The sequence below is a fragment of the Pipra filicauda genome, unplaced genomic scaffold (assembly GCF_003945595.2).
Source record: "Pipra filicauda isolate LSUMZ 115617 unplaced genomic scaffold, ASM394559v2 scaffold277_size1012519_pilon, whole genome shotgun sequence".
Lineage (NCBI taxonomy): Eukaryota > Metazoa > Chordata > Aves > Passeriformes > Pipridae > Pipra > Pipra filicauda.
In genome coordinates this window covers 257,753-280,751 of record NW_024104395.1, presented here as the reverse complement: position 1 = coordinate 280,751, position 22,999 = coordinate 257,753, and the positions used below count along the sequence as shown (strand labels likewise).

Here is a 22,999-nt window from a genome sequence, read left to right as displayed (position 1 = left end):
ATGCTTCTGTTACATATTTGAAGCTAGGAATTATTCTTAACTATTTTTTCAAAGCAAGTATTTACAGTAGTAATAACAATCATAAAGCTGCTGTTGCTACTTTCTAGTATCTTTGAGCCTTCCTGATATATCCAAGAATAAAAGTATAGTAATTGGTCTCAAAGTGTTTTTTAAACTAGGTTTTGTAAATGCTATACCAATTATCGTGCAATACTGCCTTCTTTTTTAGCTGAGGTGAATCTTCTATGTTCACAGCCTCCAGTTCCCAGACAAAATCACATGAAGGCAAGAGGAATCAATTAATGCTGAGCCTTGTTTGACCTAAATATCTGAATTTTTTTCAGCTTTCAATTCTTCTGAATAAAACTGATACGAAGAGTAGTTTATCAAGTAGCAAAATAAAACTTCTAATAGATGATCTTGAAAATATATATATAAAGATGCTGATAATTCTGTGTACAATTTTGAAATTTTGTGGTGAAATTATGGTTATAAGTAGTTCACGAGCTGCTGGTTTTGCATTTTGTGATGTTTAGAAAACAGGCTCCTGCTACCCATTTCTTGTGGTTGTCGAGGTCCAGGTAGTCACCTGTAAAGACACCATCCTGGCAATCACAATCAGATGCTTCCTTCTCATAGAAAACCATGCTTGAATGTTTTATCTTTGTTTCTAAAGAATCAGGGAAGCAGCTGAAATAGGGTAAACTGAAGTTTACATTTGGAAGAGTGCAAAGGCTGTATCAAAACATAGTTCAAAAGGTTCTCTGTTCGTAGAAGTGCAGTTTAAACAGGTGAGCAGAGAAGAAGGGTCCTGCTCTGAAAAAGAGCCAGCAGAGCAGTAGGAAAGGTGGAATGTGTACCCAGAAATGCAGACACAGTGGTCAGCATCATCAGCGGCGCTATCAGGACATTGGCAGCTTTCCCTTTGTGATATTCAGAATTAGAATGCTAGTAACTTAAGGAGTTGCGTAGAAAGCCGAGTTTTGAGAATGAGGAAATACCAAGTATCTAATGGAAACAATTGCAGTGTAGCCATTGAAGGAATTCGTAGTATGAAATAAAAATTGTATTGCTTTCTTAGAATTTTTAAGGTGTGGAACCCCAGTATTGTATAAAATCCAGAAGTTATTTTACTCTAGAGAAGAATTTGATGTGTTTTAATTTAGAGAAAACGTGTGAAGTTGAGTGGTAGTTCAGCATTTTCCCTGTGTCTTCTGAGCAACAAACTTAGTTTAAAAAACTTAGCTTACAGATTCTCAGTGAAAGATAGTGAATAGCTTTGGGATACTTGCTGTGGTAGTCTGAATGGATTCTTTTGGTTTTCTGAAATTAGTATGTGTCTCCAGGCGTTGCCAATAATGTATCAAGATGTAGGGGTTTTTCCATTTCATGAAAAACAAATGAAAAAAAGAGTCTCCAATCAGTGAAATCAAAATAGTAAGATTTGAAATGGTTTCTAGTCCTTCTGTTTGAGCTCATTTTCTGTGTAGACTGGAAGAGTCTTTGAGTGAATTTAAAGCCCATGTATAGTGAGATTTTAGATTGGATTGACTTTATTTTACAATACAGGTTCAGGTTAAAAAACAGCAAAGGAGGAAGGAAGAAGAAGAAGAAGAAACCTGTGCCTGCAATAAGGAAACTTATAGCCATATGAAGATGAGAAGTTTTGTGAGGTTGGTCATCCATGTAGTTTCAAGCATTTGAATTGGAATATTCAAAATGTATACAATAACCTGGTTTAAAATGTACAGCCTCAAAATTTTTTTAAATGAGTTTTATTTTAAAATAGCTTAATTTTCATCAGCGGTAGTTGAGCTTTACTTTTATCATAGCTATAATTCCCACCTGAATACTTCAAATAGCAAGCAATAAGTAAAGGGCAATGTATATCTTGCATTGAGCTCTGTGAAAGTTGCATTTCTCAAGCAATTCTGACAAATTTCATATTAATTTGAAATAATATTTTATGGCTATATCACATTTTAACAATATAAGTCTTTTCCTTTGATTATTTAAACAAATATCGCTTTTTCTTTCATGTTATCATAAGCCTTGCTAGCATTCCTCTACAACTATAAAACAGAGTTGTAATGAAGAACTAATTTTATTCTAGTGGGTGTTTGAGGGAACAGTGGAAATAACATTTCTATTGTGAGAATCTTATCAATCACATTTGTGAGAATCTTATCACATTTGCTGCATTGTATAGGGGAAGCTCAGGATTACACAGCTGAATTTCACTAAATAGTGCTAATCTAATGTCAGTCTTTATTGGAATGGATGAAATATACAGAGTTCTTGAGATTTAATGTGAAGCAGAGTTCACTACAGAAAAGAAAATAAATAAATTTCACCATTATGAATCATCATTGATTTTGGTATTCTTAGAAGTACTTAGGGAAGCAGGTTATAACGTCTTTCACATGTTGTCATGAAATCAAGCAAAATTGAGCATTCAGATTTAATACACGATATTAACTTTTGTGTAAATAGGCTTTCCTCTTTTTTTTCTATCTGTGAGCTTTTTGAAGCACTGTAGCTTTTAATATATGGAAGATGACATTCATCACACAAGATCAGGTTTTAACAGCAGTTAGAACTTGGTTTATGTGCGCAAAATAAAAATTTCGTAAAATAGGAGCAGATTTTGTTTGGGTGTTTGAAGTGTTAGCTTAAATATGCCCAGAAATAACTTTTGTAATATCTTATGTTGATCCTGCAGAAGAGCTGTATGTCCAAACAGAGGGCTATTAACAGCAAAATTAAGCAAAGTTGTGACGAAAAAATACAGTAAGTTGGTATTTGTCTTCCATTTGCTAGAATTGCTGTGTTTTATTTGCTGGAATTTGGCTGTGTTTCATTAAGGAACTCTAGAATTTCTTTTCTTGATGCACCAGTTTAATTTTTTTTAATTGCTTACATTTGTATATAAAACACAAGTACCTAGTAATAGAAGTGTGGAACTTTTAGAACGGAATTGCTGTGTGTGAAACTCATGTTCTTATTTTACTGGGAAACTGCCTCTTCAATTTCAGTCACAAGTGAAATGGATTTGGTTTCAGCCTCAAGTCATTTTCTGCATCAAACAGTTGGGAACAGCTAATGACTAGGCTTTATTCACAGGAAGCTTTTTGGTGAGAGTTCAGACACGAGCAGCACTTAGCTGTATTTTGGAGCTGCCATTTTGAGGGGCTTAATAGGTACTGTTTGCTAAGTCTGTTCCTAAGTTAGGAAAGTAAGCAAATATCTGAAGAGGTAAAAACTGCTTGATATCTAAAAAGCTATTGTGAAGGTGTGTGCATTTTCATTTTACTCAGTTTGTATGTAAACATTGTAAATGCACTTGAGATACACATTTTCAATAACCTCCCATTGCAATAATGATTTTAACAAACAATCAAGAGCTAATATTCTAAAGTTAAGAGCAAAATTTTGTTCCTTATTCCACACAGGTAATATTTTGTATGACAAACGAAACAAGAAAGCTTTGTCTGGGAAGATAAATAAGGTTAGTTCTGATAATGAAACATTTGTAAATGCCTTCTTTCATTAAAACATTTTTAAGACTACCTTTCTGCTTATTTTTAAGGTTAACTTCTATTTGTTAATTTCAGTATGATTCAGACTTTGTTATTTTGTCTCTTTTTGTCTTGAGGTAATTAGAAAATAGTGTAGGTTATACGAGCTTATTTCTCATACTAAGTTTAGTTTTGTGGTGATAAATATTTTCATTTAGATTAGGATGTTACATTGTAAGATCCTGAATCCTGTTTTTATCTATCTTCATCAAAGGAAGATGATTTCAGCTACAAGCTGTCAGCCAAGCACCACTATATGAAGGTTTTCATTATTTACATGAAAATACATAGATGTAATTAACTAAGTAATTTGTTATGTGAATAAGCCATGGACATTATAGTTTGCATCAGGTTGGGGTTTTTTTCATTTGAGATTACTGACAAGAGTGTCTTTCCAGGTTTCTTGTTTAGTTCATAAATTTTAACCTGTAAACACAGGATTACAAGATGCCAAAGTTATAAGGAGCTGTAAAGGCTCTCATTTCATTTCTACCATCCCTCCTTTCAAAAATACTTTGTGTCTCTGGGACACAAGTTTTTGATCAGTGGTTTCTTTACTCATAGTTGTACCAGTATATGTATTTGCATGAAATAGTTTTAGGCCATAAATTTAATTCTGAAGTGTAAATGCCATCATTCTCTATCATTCTGTCTTACATGAAGTCTGAAAATTTGGAGGAAAAACTGTGTTTGGGTCCCTGCTTTGCCTACTGCCTTGCTTCATGCAGTGCAGGGGCTGAGTTGTCACTTTTATTTGGCGCTTATTACACCACAGTTCTCAGGGATATCTTTAGCTCCAGTTTTCCCCTTCTAAGTCAGATATTTAGAAATTTTGGTTCTGTTATCATGTAAACTTAAAGGTACCTTTCAGAGGGTTTGAACTGGAAAGATAGGGCTTAATGGTAGATCAGCCTCTAACTTAACTTCATGGTTTAAATATGAATGCTTTCATATTTAGTTTCAGTGATTTGTTGTGAAGTATTTAATAGCATTAATATCTCAAATGGTACCTTGTTGCAAAAAAAAAGTGCATAAACAAAAGGAGAACCATTAAAAACCTTCAGGAGGAGGTACAAGGCTCAATTATCCAAGAAATATTCAAAATTTAAAAGAATTTAAAAGAAAGCACTGATGTAGTAACATCTGCTTCATAAGGACATTTGTAGAACATCTGGATAATGTTCCAAATTCATAGTATTCTTGAAATAAAACTTAAACCCAACAATTTTTTTAGGCAAAACTTAAAATTTGCACATTGATGAAATAGGGCACGTTCCCAGCAAAAGCAGCTCTCTGTGCCACAGTTTGATGCAGCATATGGATAATGACTGCATATTGAGACACATATTTATATATATCCAATTATGAAGTTTATTTTTCTTTTTACCGAACGAAAATTATGGCAAGAGTCTAAGTTCCTGTTTTAAAATACCAGTCATAGCGAGTGAACAGCAATGTTTTAGTCAGATTTGAGGTGGCATGAACCCTTTAGGTGCTGTGGCAGAAATGGGTCAGTGTAAGTTGTTTCAGTCTGGTAGTCTGGGAAGGGTATCTGGAGGATTATTGTTCGTTTGTTGCTGGGTTTTGATTTTTGTTTTTTCCCCTGCAGCCGGTCCAGTACACAGCAACAGAGCTGACTGCACACATGCAAAAGGCAATGTGCCAGCACACAGCAGACAAAGTGGGTTCTGAGTGTTGTGCCTCTGTGGGAGGGCCCAGTAAACAGACACACCAGTCAATCTTCAATTTTGTAATTCTGCCTGAAGGCAAAGGAGAATCCCAGCTACCCACGTTAGGTTTTCTTGTTACTTGAAGCAGAACATTGGGTGAACTGCTGTGCAGGTCTCAAGGTGCTAACACTGTGCTTACTGTGGTGCATTAGGTAGCAGAAATGGGAATTGTGCTGTAGTAAAGATCAGGCTCATTTATTCATAATTTCTGTATGGAGCACTAAAGATTTTGCTTGGGAAGCCTATATAAAATATAAAGTTTATCTGCAAAGAGCAGGTGTTGGAAATTTAGAGGCTGAATAGTGAAAATTTGTTTGCTGTAACTGCAGATCTCGGCATATAACTATGGACCTATTATGTTGCCTGCTTTTTATGAGCTAAAGTCTTACTGACATAATTTAATTTCGGTGCATCTTCATGTATTTAATGTTAATTATTTTATTTTGGATGTCTTTAATTCATAATTTATTTCTTGTGTAGCCCAGAAGACAGACCTGCTGGAATGAGTGCATCAGAACTAATTTCTTCAGCACACTTCTGGCCAGTGATAGCAGTGAAGAATCTTTTTTTAGCTGTAGAAATGACTGGTTAGTGTGTACTAGTGCTTCATATAAATTGATGGGTTACTGTATTGTGGATTCCTTAGTTCCTTCTGCTCCTACCTGTATATATACTGCCTTGAAATATTTTGAAGATTGACAGGGCTTATATTCATTAATGAAGAGCAGTTAAAGGATAAACACAAATATTTTAAAGTGAGTACTGTTAAGGGCACACCTGAATTTCTGTTGTGTATTCAGCATCAGAAGCACACATTTAAATATTTCAAACTTATTGATTTAATAGGACTTTTGTTTTTAGTTCATATTTAAATTCCTTGCTGAATTGAAGCCTTGGATAGGAAAGGCTTAGCCTTGTTATTACAGTAGCAGTTATCAAAACAATTAACATTGAATATCCTGGTTTGTATCAGAAACAATCTTCTTTGTTGTTGTTCCTTGATTCCAAGAGGAATTCTTTAAAATGATTTTAAATACTTTGAAATCCGTGAAGCAATTTTACATTAAGCAAAATACTTAATACTTAATTAAGCCTAATACTTATATACATGGAAGAAAAAGAGCAGTCTGAAGAATATTATTTGGATAATATGGACTAATAAAAAAAAAATCCTATGTCTGTATGTTTTTGGCTGTTGGTAAAAGACAAAAACTTTTTGCCATGCATACAACAGAATTAATTTGTCAAGGATGCAAAGTTTCTCCATCCTTCAGGTCCCCAAAGACACATTTCATCTCCTGTTTTTCATTCCATCTGCTTTGTTTATTTAGGACTTCTTTTATGTTTAGTGTGACTGTGTTTTTCCTCTAAGCAATAACCATGCATAGTTTAATCATGACTTGAAAGTTCTAATACAGTTAAATTTAAAAAGTCATTGATAGAACCAATTACTGAAATACAAAATCGTCATAATACAAAGTTACTTTTTGTAACTTTTTGTATGAAATTTGTCTTTCAGTACAGAACTCACAGAAGTCAATGCAGGGATCAGACAGAAGAGACAAGAACTGGAATTGTCCTGTTCATCTGTGATTGCTAGAGTTGAAAGGTGTGTGTTTTGGATTCATAGTGCAAAGGATCTTAATGCTTCAAATTTAGAGTTTGATTATTTTAAATTGCTTTTTAGATAGAACATCATTTTCATAAAACTAAATAGTGTTTGTTAAATTTTTGCATATTTTCCAGTTAGTATTTTTACATCAATAGATTGTTTTCTGCATGTCTTAGTACTTTTTTTTGGTACTCTTAACAAGCATAGTAACTCCACTGATTTGCGCATCTTAATATGTCGCTTTTTCACATAAATGTGAGTTTGAATATATTTTCTGTTTAGAAGTTAATGTTCAATGTGCTTTTTACATTATTTCTAATCAGACTGTGTTTACTTTAACATCAGTCTGATTCTGATTCCCTACACCACCCTGGACCCTCCTTTCATGGGTTGGTTCGATCACATCTTTCTGTATAACAAATGCATCTAGACAGAGCTAACAGGAGTTCTATCAAGTGAAACAGAGAATATAAAATAATTTTTTTTTGTCAGAAAGCAGATGTATGTTAAAACATGCCCTAAGGGTTTTTTCATGAATATGAAGCAGAAGCATGAAAATAACTGATTTTAAAATAACATAGTAAGAAGTTGCTTCTGTCTATGATTTAATTTCACTACATATCTCTTTAGTTTTTTCGGCATAAAAATAAAGGCTAAAGACAAAATAGCAAGTAAAGAGGTTTTTTATTTATAATTAAAGATTTAAATAATAAATTTAAATATTTTACATGTACTTTTCCTTAGGGAAAGTTTCATTCCAACTCAGTGATGACTTAAAAATTGTAGATCTATAACTAAGCTCTGATTTTGCCCAAGGTTTGCTGAGGGAGTCTGAATAAGTATGTATTTATTTTGTTTGTATTAAAAAAAAATTGTCATATGGACTTTTTCTCATTTTTCTGCAGAGAAGGCTACTGTTCTGCTGAAGTACTAAATCAGTGTTCAGAAATTCATTTCCAGTGGTATAACCTACTGCTTTGGAGTAGACTATTACTGTTCTATCTTTGGCTTTGAAGAAAGCCAAATGTATATTGCTTGAACATAACATACCTTACTCAAAGAGTTTTACTAGATTAGGCAGTAATGGGAGCCTGAAATTAAATATGAGAAGAAAAGTTTTGTTCACTGTCAGCTTTACGTTTCTTTCCAACTGTGATAAAGTTGGAAGTAGCTTGGTTGCCCAGTGGTTTGATTTTGCACATTTTGTTTCCAAAACTTCCTGCAAACAACTAAAACAATTAATGTTACTGCTTTTACTTTTCCAGAGTTCCTTTAATGTCTTTTGGAGCTGAAACTGAGACCTTTCTTCTCACTTCTACTGCAGTGGCAGAGACAATTCTTCCAACAAATATCAGGCCTTTGGAAAACTTTGGTAAACTTTTTTTTTGTAAGTTTTATTTATAGCTCATGTGGAGTATCATTAAAATATGATTCTCAGAAATTAAACAGAGCATATAGTTACACTTAATGAGGGAAAAAAAATCTGTTCTGGTACAGTTTGGTACTGTTTTGAAACCAGCTAGTTCATTTCTGAAATTGGAGTACAGAACATGAACCATCCACCCCAAAGCTGGTGTAACTTCTTCACAGAGTAGAAGATTAAAATAAGTATGTAACTTAAACCCATTTCTAATTTCAACACTTTATTTTCTTTTGTGCTCTTCTTTCTTCTTTTCCCATTGTTCAAGGATAAACCTCATTTTGATGTGTTATGAATGGCTTGATGTTTTCAGTGGTATATAGTGCAGTGTGAGGAACAAACCGTTTCCTGACAGAGAAGAACGTTAGTTAGGAAACAGTGAAGTGTATGGATCTATTTCAGTATGTCTACAAGCTCTACAAGGCAAAAGCTTGCAAAGTACTAGAGCTCCGAGATCTGTCTGGAAAGTAGCAGAAGACAAAACATGGAAGGAGCTGCCTTCCTCCAGTTACTTTTAACAGCCTCTCTCTCCATACTGAGTAAGAACGTAGTTCCTCTTCCAGCAGGCTGCACAAGTTCAAAGAAGTGGAAACAATGGAGAGCTATTTTTTAAGGCTAGAGTTAATACCTTCTTTGAATTGGGAATTACACCGCTTTCACTGGACTAGTAGGCAAAGATGTAAGACAGATTTGGGTCCCTTGGCTTACAAAAATTGTGTGGAAGTAAATTGCTGGAAGGACTTAAGTGATAGAAGGATCATAGAAAAGTTACTTTATCATTCATATTTTTCATTCTTTTTAAAGGTACATATTTCACCTCCACATTTCCCAGTGAAAAATGGATAGGTTGCTTCCTCACACCTCTGATGTTTGGCAGTGCAATGTAACTGATCCTTAACCACTTTGCACCTAGTAGTATACTTCTTGACTTTCCTTCACCTTTCTACTCATATAGTCAGGCTTTTTTGTTAGAATGCACCAGAAGTGTTAAAAATTTATATTTAGAACAGAATTTTCTCAGTTTTCTTGGTTAGAACCTTGATACTTGTACTGTGGACAAAGATTGAATTTTAAGATTGAATCTTAAAACATTGCAGTAGTTGACACTAGAGCTTTACATCATATTCAGGTTTGACTTTAAGACTTCCTACAGATTAAGGAGCATGCAGAAACTAAGCGTCTTAAAATTTCCTAGTGAAACTAGGGGATGGTGGATATGAAGATGTCTCTTGAGGTTTTGGTCACATTCTGTTGAGTGAATGTTATTTCCCCTTTCAGTTTTTTTATAGCATCTGAGTAAAAGACTGACATGGCAAGGAGAAACCTAACCTGAATACTGTTAGAGATGCATGGCAAATATATATATATAAAGGAGAAGGAAGCAAAGCCTTCTCTTAGAGGAATTATGAGAGATGAAGGAACCGGGACACTGACTTTCTGAAAAGATGGAGAACGAAGGAAATAGATGCTTACAAAAAAAGATGCAGACTGGTTCTTGTGCTTCTTACTAAATTATGCCTGAAAGATCACAGCATAAGCATTTTATTTTTTTTCATGCTCCCCTCATCTCTTGGTCACATCTAAAGTGTACAGTTTTGCATCAGAGTAATAGCTGACAGTTGCTTCCAGGGTTGTACAAGGAGGCGTTCAAATATCGATGATGGTCGTGTAACTGTACTGCCTGAATCGTCCCTGCAGCTGCTGCAGTTTTTGTTGTTTCTTACCATCAAATAGTCTTTTTCATTAATTTGACCTGAAAATACATTAGTGAATCTGTGAATACCGTTATGATTTAGGCTGACAAAATGCAGTTCTTCTGTGTGATTAAAATATTTTCCAATAGTCAGTGAGCTGAAATACCTTGTGTTTGGTCCGAGTCCAAAGCTTATGAAGCTTGTCTGTTAAAATTTAACAAGTGGTAAGGAATGCTAAAAAGGCAGTTGTGCTTCTTAGGTAGACTTGGAAAGTGCTAGAAAAATAACTTGCCTTTTAGTTCTCAGGATTCCCACGTTCCACTTATATTCCATTGGGCTTTTTTTATTATTGAAGACAATTTCTTCCCCCTTGAAGAAAAGCATCACAGATATTAAAAATTTGTGATGACATGTAATGTCTGACTTGGTTTCCTGGCTATTATAATAGGTTTGAAGATATGGTTAGTCTGAGACAGCCACCTGTCACTGAGTAAGTGGTGGTTAACCACTGTGAAGTCACTTTGTCACAAAATGATTGGTGAGACTGTTACGGTAGATACCTGAAATAGTGTCGGTCACCTGAAATTCCTTTGGAAGTTCTTTACCATTGAGTTATTTTCTTTTAAGTACATGGTACCTTCTATGCAATTGATGCTATTGGTTTTCATTATCTTAAAGTGGTAATTTGATCAGCAGACATGGTAAAACCAAATCCACTGTTGGGCTTTTTTTCCCATGTTATTGTGTGTTTGCTAGGAAGGTCAGAGGATGTGATTATATTCCTGTGCTCTTTTAAAGGCTAGCAAGGTGGTTGTGGAGTTAATTTTCTGAAGTTATTGTTTGCATTTAATACAGTCATACATTTTTTTATTCTGCTAATAAAGTAGCAAATGGTAGAAAGAAGCTTTTTTTGCTGTTACTTACTTTTCTTATTCCTATCCTTTATATAATCTGTTGATGAATACACTAACAAATATTTTAGTGCAGCAAAAGCATGGGAAATAATGTTATAAAGAGAGAATCACGTTTATGATGTGATAAATTCATTGCAAAATCCATACCAATTAATCTTTCTTAGCAAGTTTCCACTATTTGCATATGAAATTGGAACTGTAAAAGAAATTCATTTAAACACCACATTATTGATGCTTCCTGAAATCTACACAAACTATGAAACAAATTAATGGACTTCTCAAGAAATTAATTTAGTTCTGAATTCAAGTATAATTACTTATTTTTCATTAATCTTTAATTCCTGAGCTGTCCACCATAAGCTTTCCTAGGTGTCAACAGTATGGTCTTTTCCTCTGCAGTGAATATAACCATTGGCTTCCCTACAAAGATTTTTGTCAAATTGTAGATGGCATGAAATAAATTAGTGCAGTATCAACAGAAGAACTGCTAGTGCTAAATCACTGGGTGTGATTTAGTCATTCTTGGTACAGCTTTAGTTTTTTTGGTGCACTGTAGGCTGCCTCAAAACTTGCATGCCTTATGCAGTTCCTTAGGTGCTGCAGGCACTTTAGGTGCCTTGTGGCAGAGTTTAAGTCCAGTTTGCAGTATAACTGATGAATAAGTTTGCACTGTCTGGAATTGGATTTTGTAGAGGGGTGTGCTGTCCTTGATGCTTCTGATCAACTGCTTCTCATGTGATCGTCCACTGATAGCCATGGAAAAATGTCCCTTTCTGTGGTATTGACCTTCACTGCCAACAGGCTTGTGTTACAGAGTAACAGGAACTGCCATATGCTAATAATGTTGTGTGGTTAATTCATTACTTTTCTAACAAATTATATGCTATTTTTGAGCAGCAATATCTATAACAGTTTCACTGTGAATGCCATTACTGTCCATGTAGTTGGCAGTGTTCCTGAAACCTGTGTTTAGTTGCCTGGAGTGTCACTTTGTTAACCTGTTTCTGTTCTTTAAAACAACCAGAGTGCATTTAAAAAAAACCAACAAAGGCTGTGGCAGTATTTCATACTAAATCTTAAACTGTATTATTTTGAGGATATCTATTAATCTGCAGAAGACCCTTTTATGTTTTTAACTGTGTTTGGATAAATGGTTATTATCAAACTTTAATGTGTTCTGCTTTTATTAGAATCTTTAGGCAAAGGATATGCTGTTGCTTGTACCCAAGAAGGAGAAGAGAAAAAGGAAACTTCTGGTTCATCTGGCACTAGAGGAAGTAGGAGGAAATTGGTTAATACTACTCCTACAAGAAGGTCTGCACGAAACACCAAAACCGAGACTCTGAGTCAGTCTCGGATCTCACCTCGATCAAGCAGTTCTGCTTGCAGTGCCTCTGACGGCAATAACCCATCCCTGAATAAAACTCATTCAGAACCAGAGAAGGCTCCTCCAAAACGCAAGTCTAAAAGAGCAGTTAAACAACAAACACCTGTGGTGAAAAAGAAACTGAGAAGTTCTGCACGTTCTGAAAAATCGCCCAGTGGCTCTGTGGAAGATGATGATGTTGCTGAGTCTGAAGCAGTTCTAACGTTGGATAAAGACCATCTGTCAGATATTGAAAGCAGCAATGCAAGCCTTGCACAGAAGAATAATGGGGAGACAGAATCTGCTAATGGATTGGAAAGCTGTAGTGAACATGCAGAAATTGAGGAAACTACAGGGGAATGTAACCAAGATGAAGATACTTCAGGCAATGTGGATTTAAGTTTTTCTGTCCAAGAACCTCCAATACTAACTTTAGGAGGTGAAAGTCAGGAATCTGAAGTAAAAGGTATTACTGAAAGAAAAGTAGATCTTACTGATCAAGACATTTGTGAAAATTCTCTTGAACAAACAGAAACAGTAGCTAGTCCCAAAGATGATGTATGTGACCATACAACTTTTGAAAAAGTAAATCAGACGTCATGTAGTCCTCAAAATGAATCAATGGAAAATGTAGAAACTTTGACAACAGTAGACCAACCCATAGCTAGTCAAGAAAATGAATCATTGGAACACCTAGAACCTTTGGGAAAAGATCAGTTGTCAGAGAGCCCCAGAAGAGAATTGTCTGATCATCCCAAAGTCATGGAAATAGCTAATTCTGAGACTGCACTAAAACCAGTAGTAGACTGTGCAAGTCTGAAGACTCTTCAAGATGAAGAACCAGATATGCTAATACACAGTATTTCTGTGGACAGTACATCAGAACAATCCTTAAAAGAGAATGCCATTTCAGAAAGTGAAGAGGGTGGAACTTCAGAATCACCCCAGGTAAATGCTGGACATAAACGTTTTGGTGAAGATAACAATGAAATGATAGCAATGGATTGTGACTCATTTTGCAGTGACCAGAATGAACCTCAGATTGAGCAGTTACCACCAGCTGAAAGTACAGAGCAAGGAGAAGTGAATTCCTTACAGTGTGATATGGGAAACTGTGCATCAATTTCTGATGAAAAAGATGAAGCTATTCCTCAAGAAAGAGAGTGCCAGCCAGAACTCAAAAAAGAGAAAAAGACTCGAACTAGAAGATCTAGGTTTCATTCTCCATCGACAACTTGGTCTCCTTCTAGGAGAGAGGGCCGGAAATCTCAATCACCATCCCCTAAAAGGGATATGAACAGAGACAGGAGCTCACAATCACCCAAGAAGGAAACTGTGAGGGAGGGAAGGAGGTCCTTATCTTATTCTCCAAAGAGAGAAACACTCAGAGATGAGAAAAAAACACCATCTCAATCTCCCAAAAGGGAAACTGTCAGGGAAAGCAGGAGATCATCTTCTCGGTCAAGAACTAAGGATTCGTCTCCAAGGCAAAAATCTAGGTCTCGAAGCAGTGATAGAGATTGTCAAAGAAGAGATCATGACAGAGAAAGAAGAAATAGAAGGTGGTCTAGGTCACGGTCTAGGTCAAGATCACGATCTAGGACAAGAAGTAAAGTTTCTTCATTCTCTAGAAGTGAGAGGGAAAGTCATTCACCTCGATGGAAAGAGAGATGGACAAATGACAGCTGGAGGAGTCCGAGAAGAAATGATCGATACAGGAGAAATGATCAAGAGAAACAGAATGAAAATCTTAAAAGAGAGAAGGACAGTACAGAAAAAAGCAATGATGATCTTTGTTCTTCAGACAAGCAGAGGAATGATTGTCCAGACTGGGTAATGGAAAGAATAAACTCTGTTCCTGAAGTCAGAAACAGAGAGAGAGAGAAAACACACTGGGAAGACAGCAGGCATGATAATTCAGGACAATCTTGGAATAAAAACTTTGGTTCAGGTTGGATTCCGAATCGAGGGAGAGGTCAGCGTGGACGAGGTGGGCGTGGGCGAGGTGGTTTCATGTATGGAGACCAGAGTGAAAATCACTGGCAAAACAGGAAACCTCTCTCAGGGAACTCAGATGGTCCTGGGAATGAAGCTTCAAGGTTCTCAGAACATCAGACCTACAAGCGTAAGAATGAACAAGATTATTCGTTCGATACACCTGCTGACAGATCTGGGTGGACATCTGCATCCAGCTGGGCTGTAAGAAAGACTTTACCTGCTGATGTGCAGAATTACTATTTGAGAAGGGGACGCAATTCATCAAGCCCACAGTCTGGATGGGGAATGAGGCAAGAAGAGGAGACACCTGAACAAGGTATTAATGGTTTTGAAGTATAGTAACTTAGTCACAGTTGCAGGAGCTGAGCCAAGTCCTAGTCACATGGTCCTATCTCGAGCTGATTAGTTTTTCAAAACTATTTGGGGTGAATCCAAGTCTTTTTGCAATATGGAGGGGTTAAGGTGTGGAGTTTGAGGATTTCTTGTGTTTTGATGGCTTCTTGATTTTTCTTAAAGTCTGGGTTTAAGGACTTCGCATCTGAAGAGTGCTGCTCAAGTAAATGGATTTGGCTGAAGAGAAAGCGTTTCCTCTTCATGGTTACTTTTAGCATCTACACAACTTTTAAAAAGGGTAATTATTTCCAAGAAGACTTGAATTTGCCTGTGCAAACCCACACGGCAGATTTTAGAGATGACAAATCTCTGTGTTGATGTTTATCTTGCTCCTTGATAAGCATGGTCCTCTTTAAATGCTTAAAAAAATCTAGGGAAATTTATAAATGCAAACCCATTTGCATTGCCCTTGTTTTGCCTTTCATTTTTGTCCATTTTTATCCCACATGCCAGCAGTTTTCTCCCTCAGAGACAGCTGCGTCTGTGGCTTAGTTTTGAGGCAATGCTGTCAACCTTCAGTCTGCTGCGGGGAAAACTTATCAAACCTGTAATTGAAAGCATTTTGTGATTTACAGACCTTTTCATATAGTTCAGGAACAATCATGCTGTTATTCACTTTTGAAACCTGAATTCAGCTGAGAATAGTAAACAGTCTTTCATAACTGGATAAGACAGGCTGGGTTGGCATCATGACATGGTTCTGAATGACCTGGTCCTCCTGAGCAACCTGCTTTTGCTGACCCTGCTTGAGCAGAGGATTGGGCAATCTTAATAGGTCCCTTCCAACCTCAGTGATTCTGTTATCCCGTGATCTTTAAAAATGAGGATTTGGGCTGATGCGTTAAGTCCCTGTGAATTAGATGACAGGGTTCCTCAAGGAAGGGATTCTCAGGGAAGGATGTCTGAATTATAGCCCACCAGTCATTTCTCCAAACTAATTTCTTGACTTCTGGAAGGCCTGATGCTTGTATCTGGATTTTAACTTTTTGACTTGTATTGAAGAGAGAATGGGATACTAAAGTAATTTATTTAAGAAGTGCCACTCCAAGAGGTTATTTTTACTTCTAGGCTTTGCCTATTGTACCATTACAGGGCTTTTGAACAAGTTTTTCTGAATATTAGCATCTCTTAAATTGTTTGAGGATGTTTTTTTGTTTAGTGGAAAAAATCCCAGCAGAGTATTTCTGTAATTACCAGAAATGCACAGAGTGAGTGTGTGTGAATCAGGGAAAGGAGAGCAGAGAATTGCCTATATGATAATGTATGACTAACCTGCAATTGCAGAAGCTGGATGAATTATGTTGTCTTCCTGCTCTTTGGTGAAAAATTGCAGTTTCATTGTGGTGAAATAATTTATGGGAACAAGTAGAGAAAACAGAAATTCAAAATGCAGGCTGCCATAGTAACCTGAACTTTTTAAACTTGGAAAACTAGCATTTGGCTCCATGACGTGTGGTGATGAGTGCTGTGTAATAATGTAATGCAATATCTTGAAAAGACTCATAGTATATAAAGCTTTTTAATGAAGAGTTTAGACACCTGGGTCCCCTTTTGCTTTATGAAGTACAGAACTTCTACTTCATATGCTGTCTGTTTTTGATTTTGATAGATCCAAACCCCAAAGACCAAGGCAACCAGCAAAGTGATGGTTCTCAGTTACCAATAAATATGATGCAGCAACAAATGAATGTAATGCCACAAGTGAATGCACAGCACCAACCTATGAATATCTTCCCGTATCCAGTGGGTGTCCATCCTCCCTTGATGAATATGCAACGAAATCCTTTCAACATCCACCCTCCAATGCCCATGCATCTCCCTGCTGGAGTGCCTCTCATACAGGTAGCTGCTCCCACAAATATTTCTCAGGGATTACCTCCGCCTCCACCTCCACCCCCACCATCTCAGCAAGTCAGCTACATTGCATCACAGCAAGATGGAAAACAATTGCAGGTATGCTTTACCAGAAGCCATGATGGCAAGAGCAGTAGTGAAATACTATCAGTTAAGTGTTTCTTGTCTTGAATACCATAGTCTTGATAAATATATACTTGCAGTTTCTTTCTCTCTTGCCTGTTTTCTGCCACCACACACCAAATTTGAAGTGGAAGTGTCCATGAGCATATGGTTTGTTTTGGGACTGTAGCTTTTGAATAATAAGACACACCACCATAACTGGCTTGCTGTGGTAACGAGCTGTTCCAGCTGGTAATGGAACACTGAAGAAATTCATCAGTGTCATCCATTACCTTTTTCTTCTTAGAAGTGCACTGTTTCCAAAACTAGATTTTCCCCTTCCAAACCTGATTTTTAAGCATTAGGAAATGCTTGAATCCCCTTTCAGCAGCATGTAGGAAGTGACCTAAACTTCTGTTACAGTTCTCATCCCATGGGATCTATCAGCAGAGGAAAATTACCAAGTACTGCATGGCAGCCATTTGTTCCATACTTCCATTCTCCAACTGTCACTATCTCAGCTGCTTTCCCACACATACATTTTCTATCCTGTTTAATCTTTTTAGCCTTTTTGTTGATCATTTCCAAGTCTTCTTTGGAGTTTTGTACTTCCTCCCTCTTGCCTGATTCTCCTGGGTTTGCATGCCCTGTTTGAGACCGAACTCCCACTTTATTTCTCCAGTTTCAAAAACATTCTGCCATGCTTGGGGCAGGTCAGACCACTTTTTCGTGCCTTTCAAGATATCTTAAAACCACCTTTGTGTATGTATCCTCCTGTAGCCAGCTGTTTATATTAAGAGATTTTATATCAAGGAAAGGAATATGAATAACTTGGAGGAGAATGCGTGGCCTTGTGAGAAGATGTAACACTGCACTTGTGATAAGTAAAGGGCTCTTCAGGGATTGACTGGGGTTTGTGCTTTTCTCTTGTTGCTGCCTGTCCTAACCTAAAATGCTTTCCCCTGCATTCCAGGTTGAAAAAGTGATATTCTAGAACAAATGATTTCTAACCCTCTGTTTTCATGCATCATTTCTAAAGATTTGAAGTGAACTGATGAATGGCCTACGTTGTTCTCACTTTCCACTGCTGTTATCTGTTCATATTCATTGACTTAGAACAAGGCGAGATAAGTGCTGTCAGAAATAGAGTGGGGTTACAGGCCATATGAAATACTTTATTACACTGCAAGGTAAACCAGCAAGTTACTGCTGGAACTGAATGCTGGTAGATTGATTTGACTAAAGCTTGCTGTCTGTAATTAAAATATTTTCATTTTAAAATTGGAAATCCAGTAGGTTTAACCTCCAGAAGTGTAAGAAGTCAGAACATAGGCTACAAATCTCTGAAATTAGTATCTAGTGCAGCAATAAATATGTTTCTATAAAGATTGTGTATGGCTGCAAAACAGAGTTACTTGTTGTAAAGCCCCTCTTATGTTTATTGCTCTTAAACTGCTTTTGTGGAATGGTGTCCGTGAACCTGAATGCTTTTGGGAGCTGCTGCTGCTTTTTTCTCTTGAGTTTTCATTCAACAAGTCCTCAGTGGTAGCACAATAGAAATGACTGAGTACAGCAGGACTCCACCTGTCCTTCCTATTGAAAGAAAAACTAAGAGACTGCGCTGGTGAGCGTTAGCATGCTGATTATAACAGCTCCATTTCTGTGTGCTTTCCAAAGAGCTCAAATTCCTGTTTCATTATTTTTCATCTGGATAAATGCAGATGTGTAAAAAGTAATGGTTGATTACCTGCGAAAAAGCAGCATTTAGTGTGGCCTGCCAGAAACGTGTTGGGAGGATGCATTCTGGGCTTTTGCTAAAAATGGCCTCTATCTGAAGTCTGAGAGCTTCATTATTTCCCAATTCCTGTGTATCTGCAATGCCTGCAGGAATGCAAGTGTGGTTTCAGGTATCTTTTTGCTTTTGTGTTTCAGTGCTGATTTTTTAAAAAAAAGTTAATCTGATTTACAAAACAGATCTCTGATAAATAGAGAGGTTCTGCAGCCATAAACTTGCTTCCCCCCCTGCTGTGGTAACACCCTCCACACCTGTTTGCAGGGTACTTTGTTTTATCACTGGGATCAGAGCAAGTATCTGGCAGCCACAGCAGTGATACGGAGGAGGCTTCACTTCTCAAGCTCTTTTTTTTTCTTGTCTTTTGAGTGGCTCTAATATAATGTGTGTAGCTTCCATAATAATGGACAGTGTGGAAATTAGGTAATGAACCAAAGCATGTAGTATTTGTGCTCTTTCTATAGCAGCTGATACTCCTAGAAAGGCACATTGCCATATGGAAGAATAACAACAATATTAACTACTGATAACTTTTTAAAACAGGGTATTCCAAATGCTGCTCATGTAAGTAATAACATGAGTGTTCCAGCCTTGCCTGCTCCAGCAGCAGTCCTGGGAAACGCGGGAACAGTTCAGGGACCAAGTTCGGGTAATGCAACATCATCGGGTCACATCAAGAGCTCTAATGCAGCTGTAAAACTGGGAGAAAACAAAGCAAGTGTAACAGTGGAAGCCAGTGCAGATAGCTCGAAGAAGGACCAGGCAAGTTCAAAGCTCAGCATATATTTATATATACACTGTTCTATATATTTATATTAAAATATATAAATTTTAATATTTTAATATAAAATTATTTAGATAAAATTATGTATAAATTATGTAAAATTATGTATAAATTTTGATATACTACAAAATAGCAAGTTATGACAATAACCCTTCAGTGTAATATACTCGACACCATCATGTGTGTAATGTTTTTGTGGTGTCTGTAGGACACAGACTGCCAAGGTGACTCCTTTTAGACCACAGGCATCTCCCTTGAGAGCTGAAATGTGGGCAAGGGGAGCAGGGTTGTCTAGTCTTCTGTAAAAACTTTTTTCCTGTGAAGTTTTAAATTGTGATTGATAAAGATACACAAGCAGGGGGTGAAAAATAACACTCAGGTTTATTTTCTCATCAGAAATTGTTAATTCAAGAAAAAGCGGCACAAGAGGTCAAACTAGCTATTAAACCCTTCTACCAAAATAAAGACATCACTAAGGAAGAATATAAAGAAATTGTGCGGAAAGCTGTAGATAAAGTAAGTTGGTCTAGTAATCCAAGATGCATACAGTTCAACTGAGGCAGGGTTGGGGGTGGATTTCTTGTTCTTGGGAACAGCTGGTAGTTGATGGAAAGTGGGAACAGGAGAAACAAAAATACCTTCAGTCTTTCTCCATCCAGCAGAGCTTTCTTGGCTCCTCAAAACAGAACTCAGTTGTTGTGTGGAAAAGTTGAATGGGAATTCAGAATTTTTTCAGAAGCCATCAGAAGGTATTAGGAGTTCTTAAATGTGTTATGCCTAGGATGAAGAAATCTGGGGTGTTGGGGAAATGAAAAATAATGTGGAATTGTTGCAAATCAACAGAAATGTTTCAAGTGTTTTTTTTGTTTTTTTTTCCTTTAAAACTGTTGTAGGTTTGTCATAGCAAGAGTGGAGAAGTTAATTCTGCAAAAGTGGCAAATCTAGTAAAAGCGTATGTAGACAAATACAAACATTCACGGAAGAAAAATCCTGAAGAGGCAGTTTCCTGTGAAAGGAAATAGAATATGTTTTCATTTTTTAGTTTTATTCTATCCGCAAAGTGCAATTTCAACATGAACCGTTAACTGAAAATTGTACATGACAGTGATTTGAATTTGGTTTTGATAAAATTATTTTTCAAGGTAGTATATAATGTTTTGTTCTAAAGAAATATAGATCTGCAGGGCAACTTCTTTATTCCTTTTTAAAAACAGATGTCTAAAAAGAATAAAGGTGTAAAGAAGAATCATTAGGAATGTACGATTGTGTGGATACTTAGATGTACAGCATTTTGACTTGAATAACAGTTCATTAAATTAGAAACTTCTGAGTACATTGGGCTTGGAACAGGTATGTACAGTACATGTAATCAGTCAGATTAAAGTAAATTTTTTCTTTTGATTACTCCCTAATTATAGCAAAGATAAAATAATTAATTGCCTTCTCAAATATTTCTAGCGTTAACTGGACAGGCTGAATGCAGGGCTCACAATGTGTATATTAAAAAGGCACATGGAGTTGTCTGAACACAAGAACTGTTTAGATTTTAAAAAGAAATATCATAAACAGTAAAACGTGGTGCCCAAAAGCATGGATGCTGCACATCTGTTGTAACACCAAATAAAAATTATGCTGCTTGGTATTGTTTGTGATGTTTTTCAATTTGTTTTCAAGACAGTGGGATAACTTGAATATTTTTTATGTGCTGAAAGCCCTCAATCACCACAAACTGACCACCTCAGTTCACATCTAACCCTGCCCTTAGCTAGTAGGGAATTAGTGTACTACAGCTGGATCTTCAGAAACAGAAACCAGCTTCTTTGTCAAGTAAAATCAGGAAAGCTGGAATTCGTTATTAGGCTCCCAGTTGTGCCAGTCTTAGCTGCATAATGCTTTTCCTCATTAACTAGGGACTGGAGCATGGATCGCCAGACTGGTATCGTTGAAGCTGTGCCATTGGAAGTCCTGTGTCTTCCTGCTTCCCCGGGCACTTTTATGTAGGAAGATTACTAGAAGTACCACAAGCATTTAAAAAGCAGATGTGTAATCATTGAATGTGCTTGGGGAATGATTACACCCAAGGTAAAACCAGTTTTACTGAGCAGCAGCAGGGAGGGTTGCTGAAACGCTGTGTTCCTTATGGAAAGAACAGCTTGGGGTCCTCCTCCTTTGGGTGAGGAGCAGACATTTGTTCCCTTACTCTTAGACAGTGCTATTAAAATTTTGTCACTAGCCCTCCAGACGTGCCATGCCATAACCTTTGGTGTTGGCTGAGCCTGGCTTCAGGTCCAGCCCTAGGTCTCCTGGCCCAAAAGCAGGAATAAACCATTTTGACAGAAAGTATCAGTCAAGTTTTCTGAGAAATTACCTCTTTGTAGCCAGTAGTTCCCAAATTACCTGTTCTTGGCAGAAAACAGTCTCACCCTGTAAGTAACTTTTGCAGAAACCTGAGGATGAAATAAGGAATATGCCCCCCTGTACACACACACATGTGGTTTATAGAGGGAGAGATATGTATAAAAATGTGATGTTTGTCCTAACAGTTGATCACTTGATTTTAACTATAACTTTCTGCAGACTTACTGAAGCATTTGACTGTCTATATTTATTTTTATGTGCTTAAATACGAATGCTGTGTAAATTAGAAACAGATATAATACATTTTCTACAGTCAAGCCAGGTTTTAGATTTTTCAAAATACTCAGTTTTACACTGTGGTAGCAAGTTGTAAGATCTCTTGAACTATTTTAAGCTAAAATTGGTTAGCACTTTTTGAAAAATGTAGCAAATTGCTATGTCTATCCTGGTTTATCACGCCATGCGTATTTTATTACATTTTCCTTCTCTGAATTTTTTGATTTTAATTACTTTTTATATGTTTTTTACTCTATACAGTTGAGCCTTGCTATAAAGCTCCTTTCAGGAGTCAGATAAGTGTTCTATGGGGTTTTTTTTCCCCTTGTGGAGGACAGGTGGAAATTGGGTGGGAAGAAATAACAAGAGGATTTGAACTGGGAAAAGGGAGTGGTTATTTATTTCTTGTTTTGCAGCTCCTGGCTGGAAGAAAAGCTGTCACTGGCTGCCATGTTTTTGGGGCAGTGACTATAGTGATGCTCCACTGTATTTCAGAACCTAATGAAGAATATCAGAGTAGCATGTGATCAGTAACTTTATTTTTTACGATTAAATTCTTTGGAACTTATCAGAAAACATGCAGTTTGTTACAGTTTCTATGCTGAATTAAAAAAATGCATTAATTGCCTTAATCTGTAGACTCTCCTCCTGTTTTTCCCGAAAAGCAGCAAGGTCTCTGCTGGTGCGGCTGCCCGAGAAGGCGAGTACTGCAACCTCATGGCCAAGTTTTTGTTAAAGTAGTATGAAAGCTGTATTTCTATTTATTGAAACTCCTTGTACTGAAAAGTCCCAACATGCACTAGCACCAAAGGTGGAGAGGTGGGGACGCTGAGCCCTCTCAGTGCCTCCAGGGTATAGGTAATTGCTTCAATCCAGATTGCCTTGAGGAAAACAATTACAAAACTCTGTACCTTCTGTGAACTTAGGCAAATGAAAAGGGTTTTCTGTTCACTTCTTCCCGTCTCACTGTGCATGCACGTCTCATCCTAAAGATACGAGCACAGTGGCTGTCCAAAGTCCACAGTATGGTGTATGTAGCATATGGCTGGAGTGCTGTCTACTGAAAAAATACTCTAAAATCTAGTTTTGTGTAGTGCTTAACAGTTTCTAATAAATTCTTTTCACTAA

At 36.8% G+C, this 22,999-nt stretch overlaps 1 protein-coding gene across 3 annotated transcripts in view; it reads left to right on the top strand.

The window, feature by feature from the left end:
• SCAF11 (SR-related CTD associated factor 11) overlaps positions 1-22,999 on the top strand; it is a 48,930-nt gene extending 25,931 nt beyond the window's left edge. For all 3 annotated transcript variants that reach the window (XM_039382613.1, XM_039382612.1, XM_039382614.1), the window contains exons 5-16: positions 1,570-1,673; positions 2,723-2,790; positions 3,453-3,508; positions 5,188-5,259; positions 5,789-5,895; positions 6,828-6,917; positions 8,186-8,292; positions 12,139-14,628; positions 16,315-16,658; positions 18,997-19,215; positions 19,634-19,753; positions 20,131-22,999. In XM_039382613.1, coding sequence (XP_039238547.1) covers positions 1,570-1,673; positions 2,723-2,790; positions 3,453-3,508; positions 5,188-5,259; positions 5,789-5,895; positions 6,828-6,917; positions 8,186-8,292; positions 12,139-14,628; positions 16,315-16,658; positions 18,997-19,215; positions 19,634-19,753; positions 20,131-20,259 — 3,906 coding nt within the window. In that variant the 3' untranslated portion in view covers positions 20,260-22,999. The remainder of the gene's footprint in view (positions 1-1,569; positions 1,674-2,722; positions 2,791-3,452; positions 3,509-5,187; positions 5,260-5,788; positions 5,896-6,827; positions 6,918-8,185; positions 8,293-12,138; positions 14,629-16,314; positions 16,659-18,996; positions 19,216-19,633; positions 19,754-20,130) is intronic.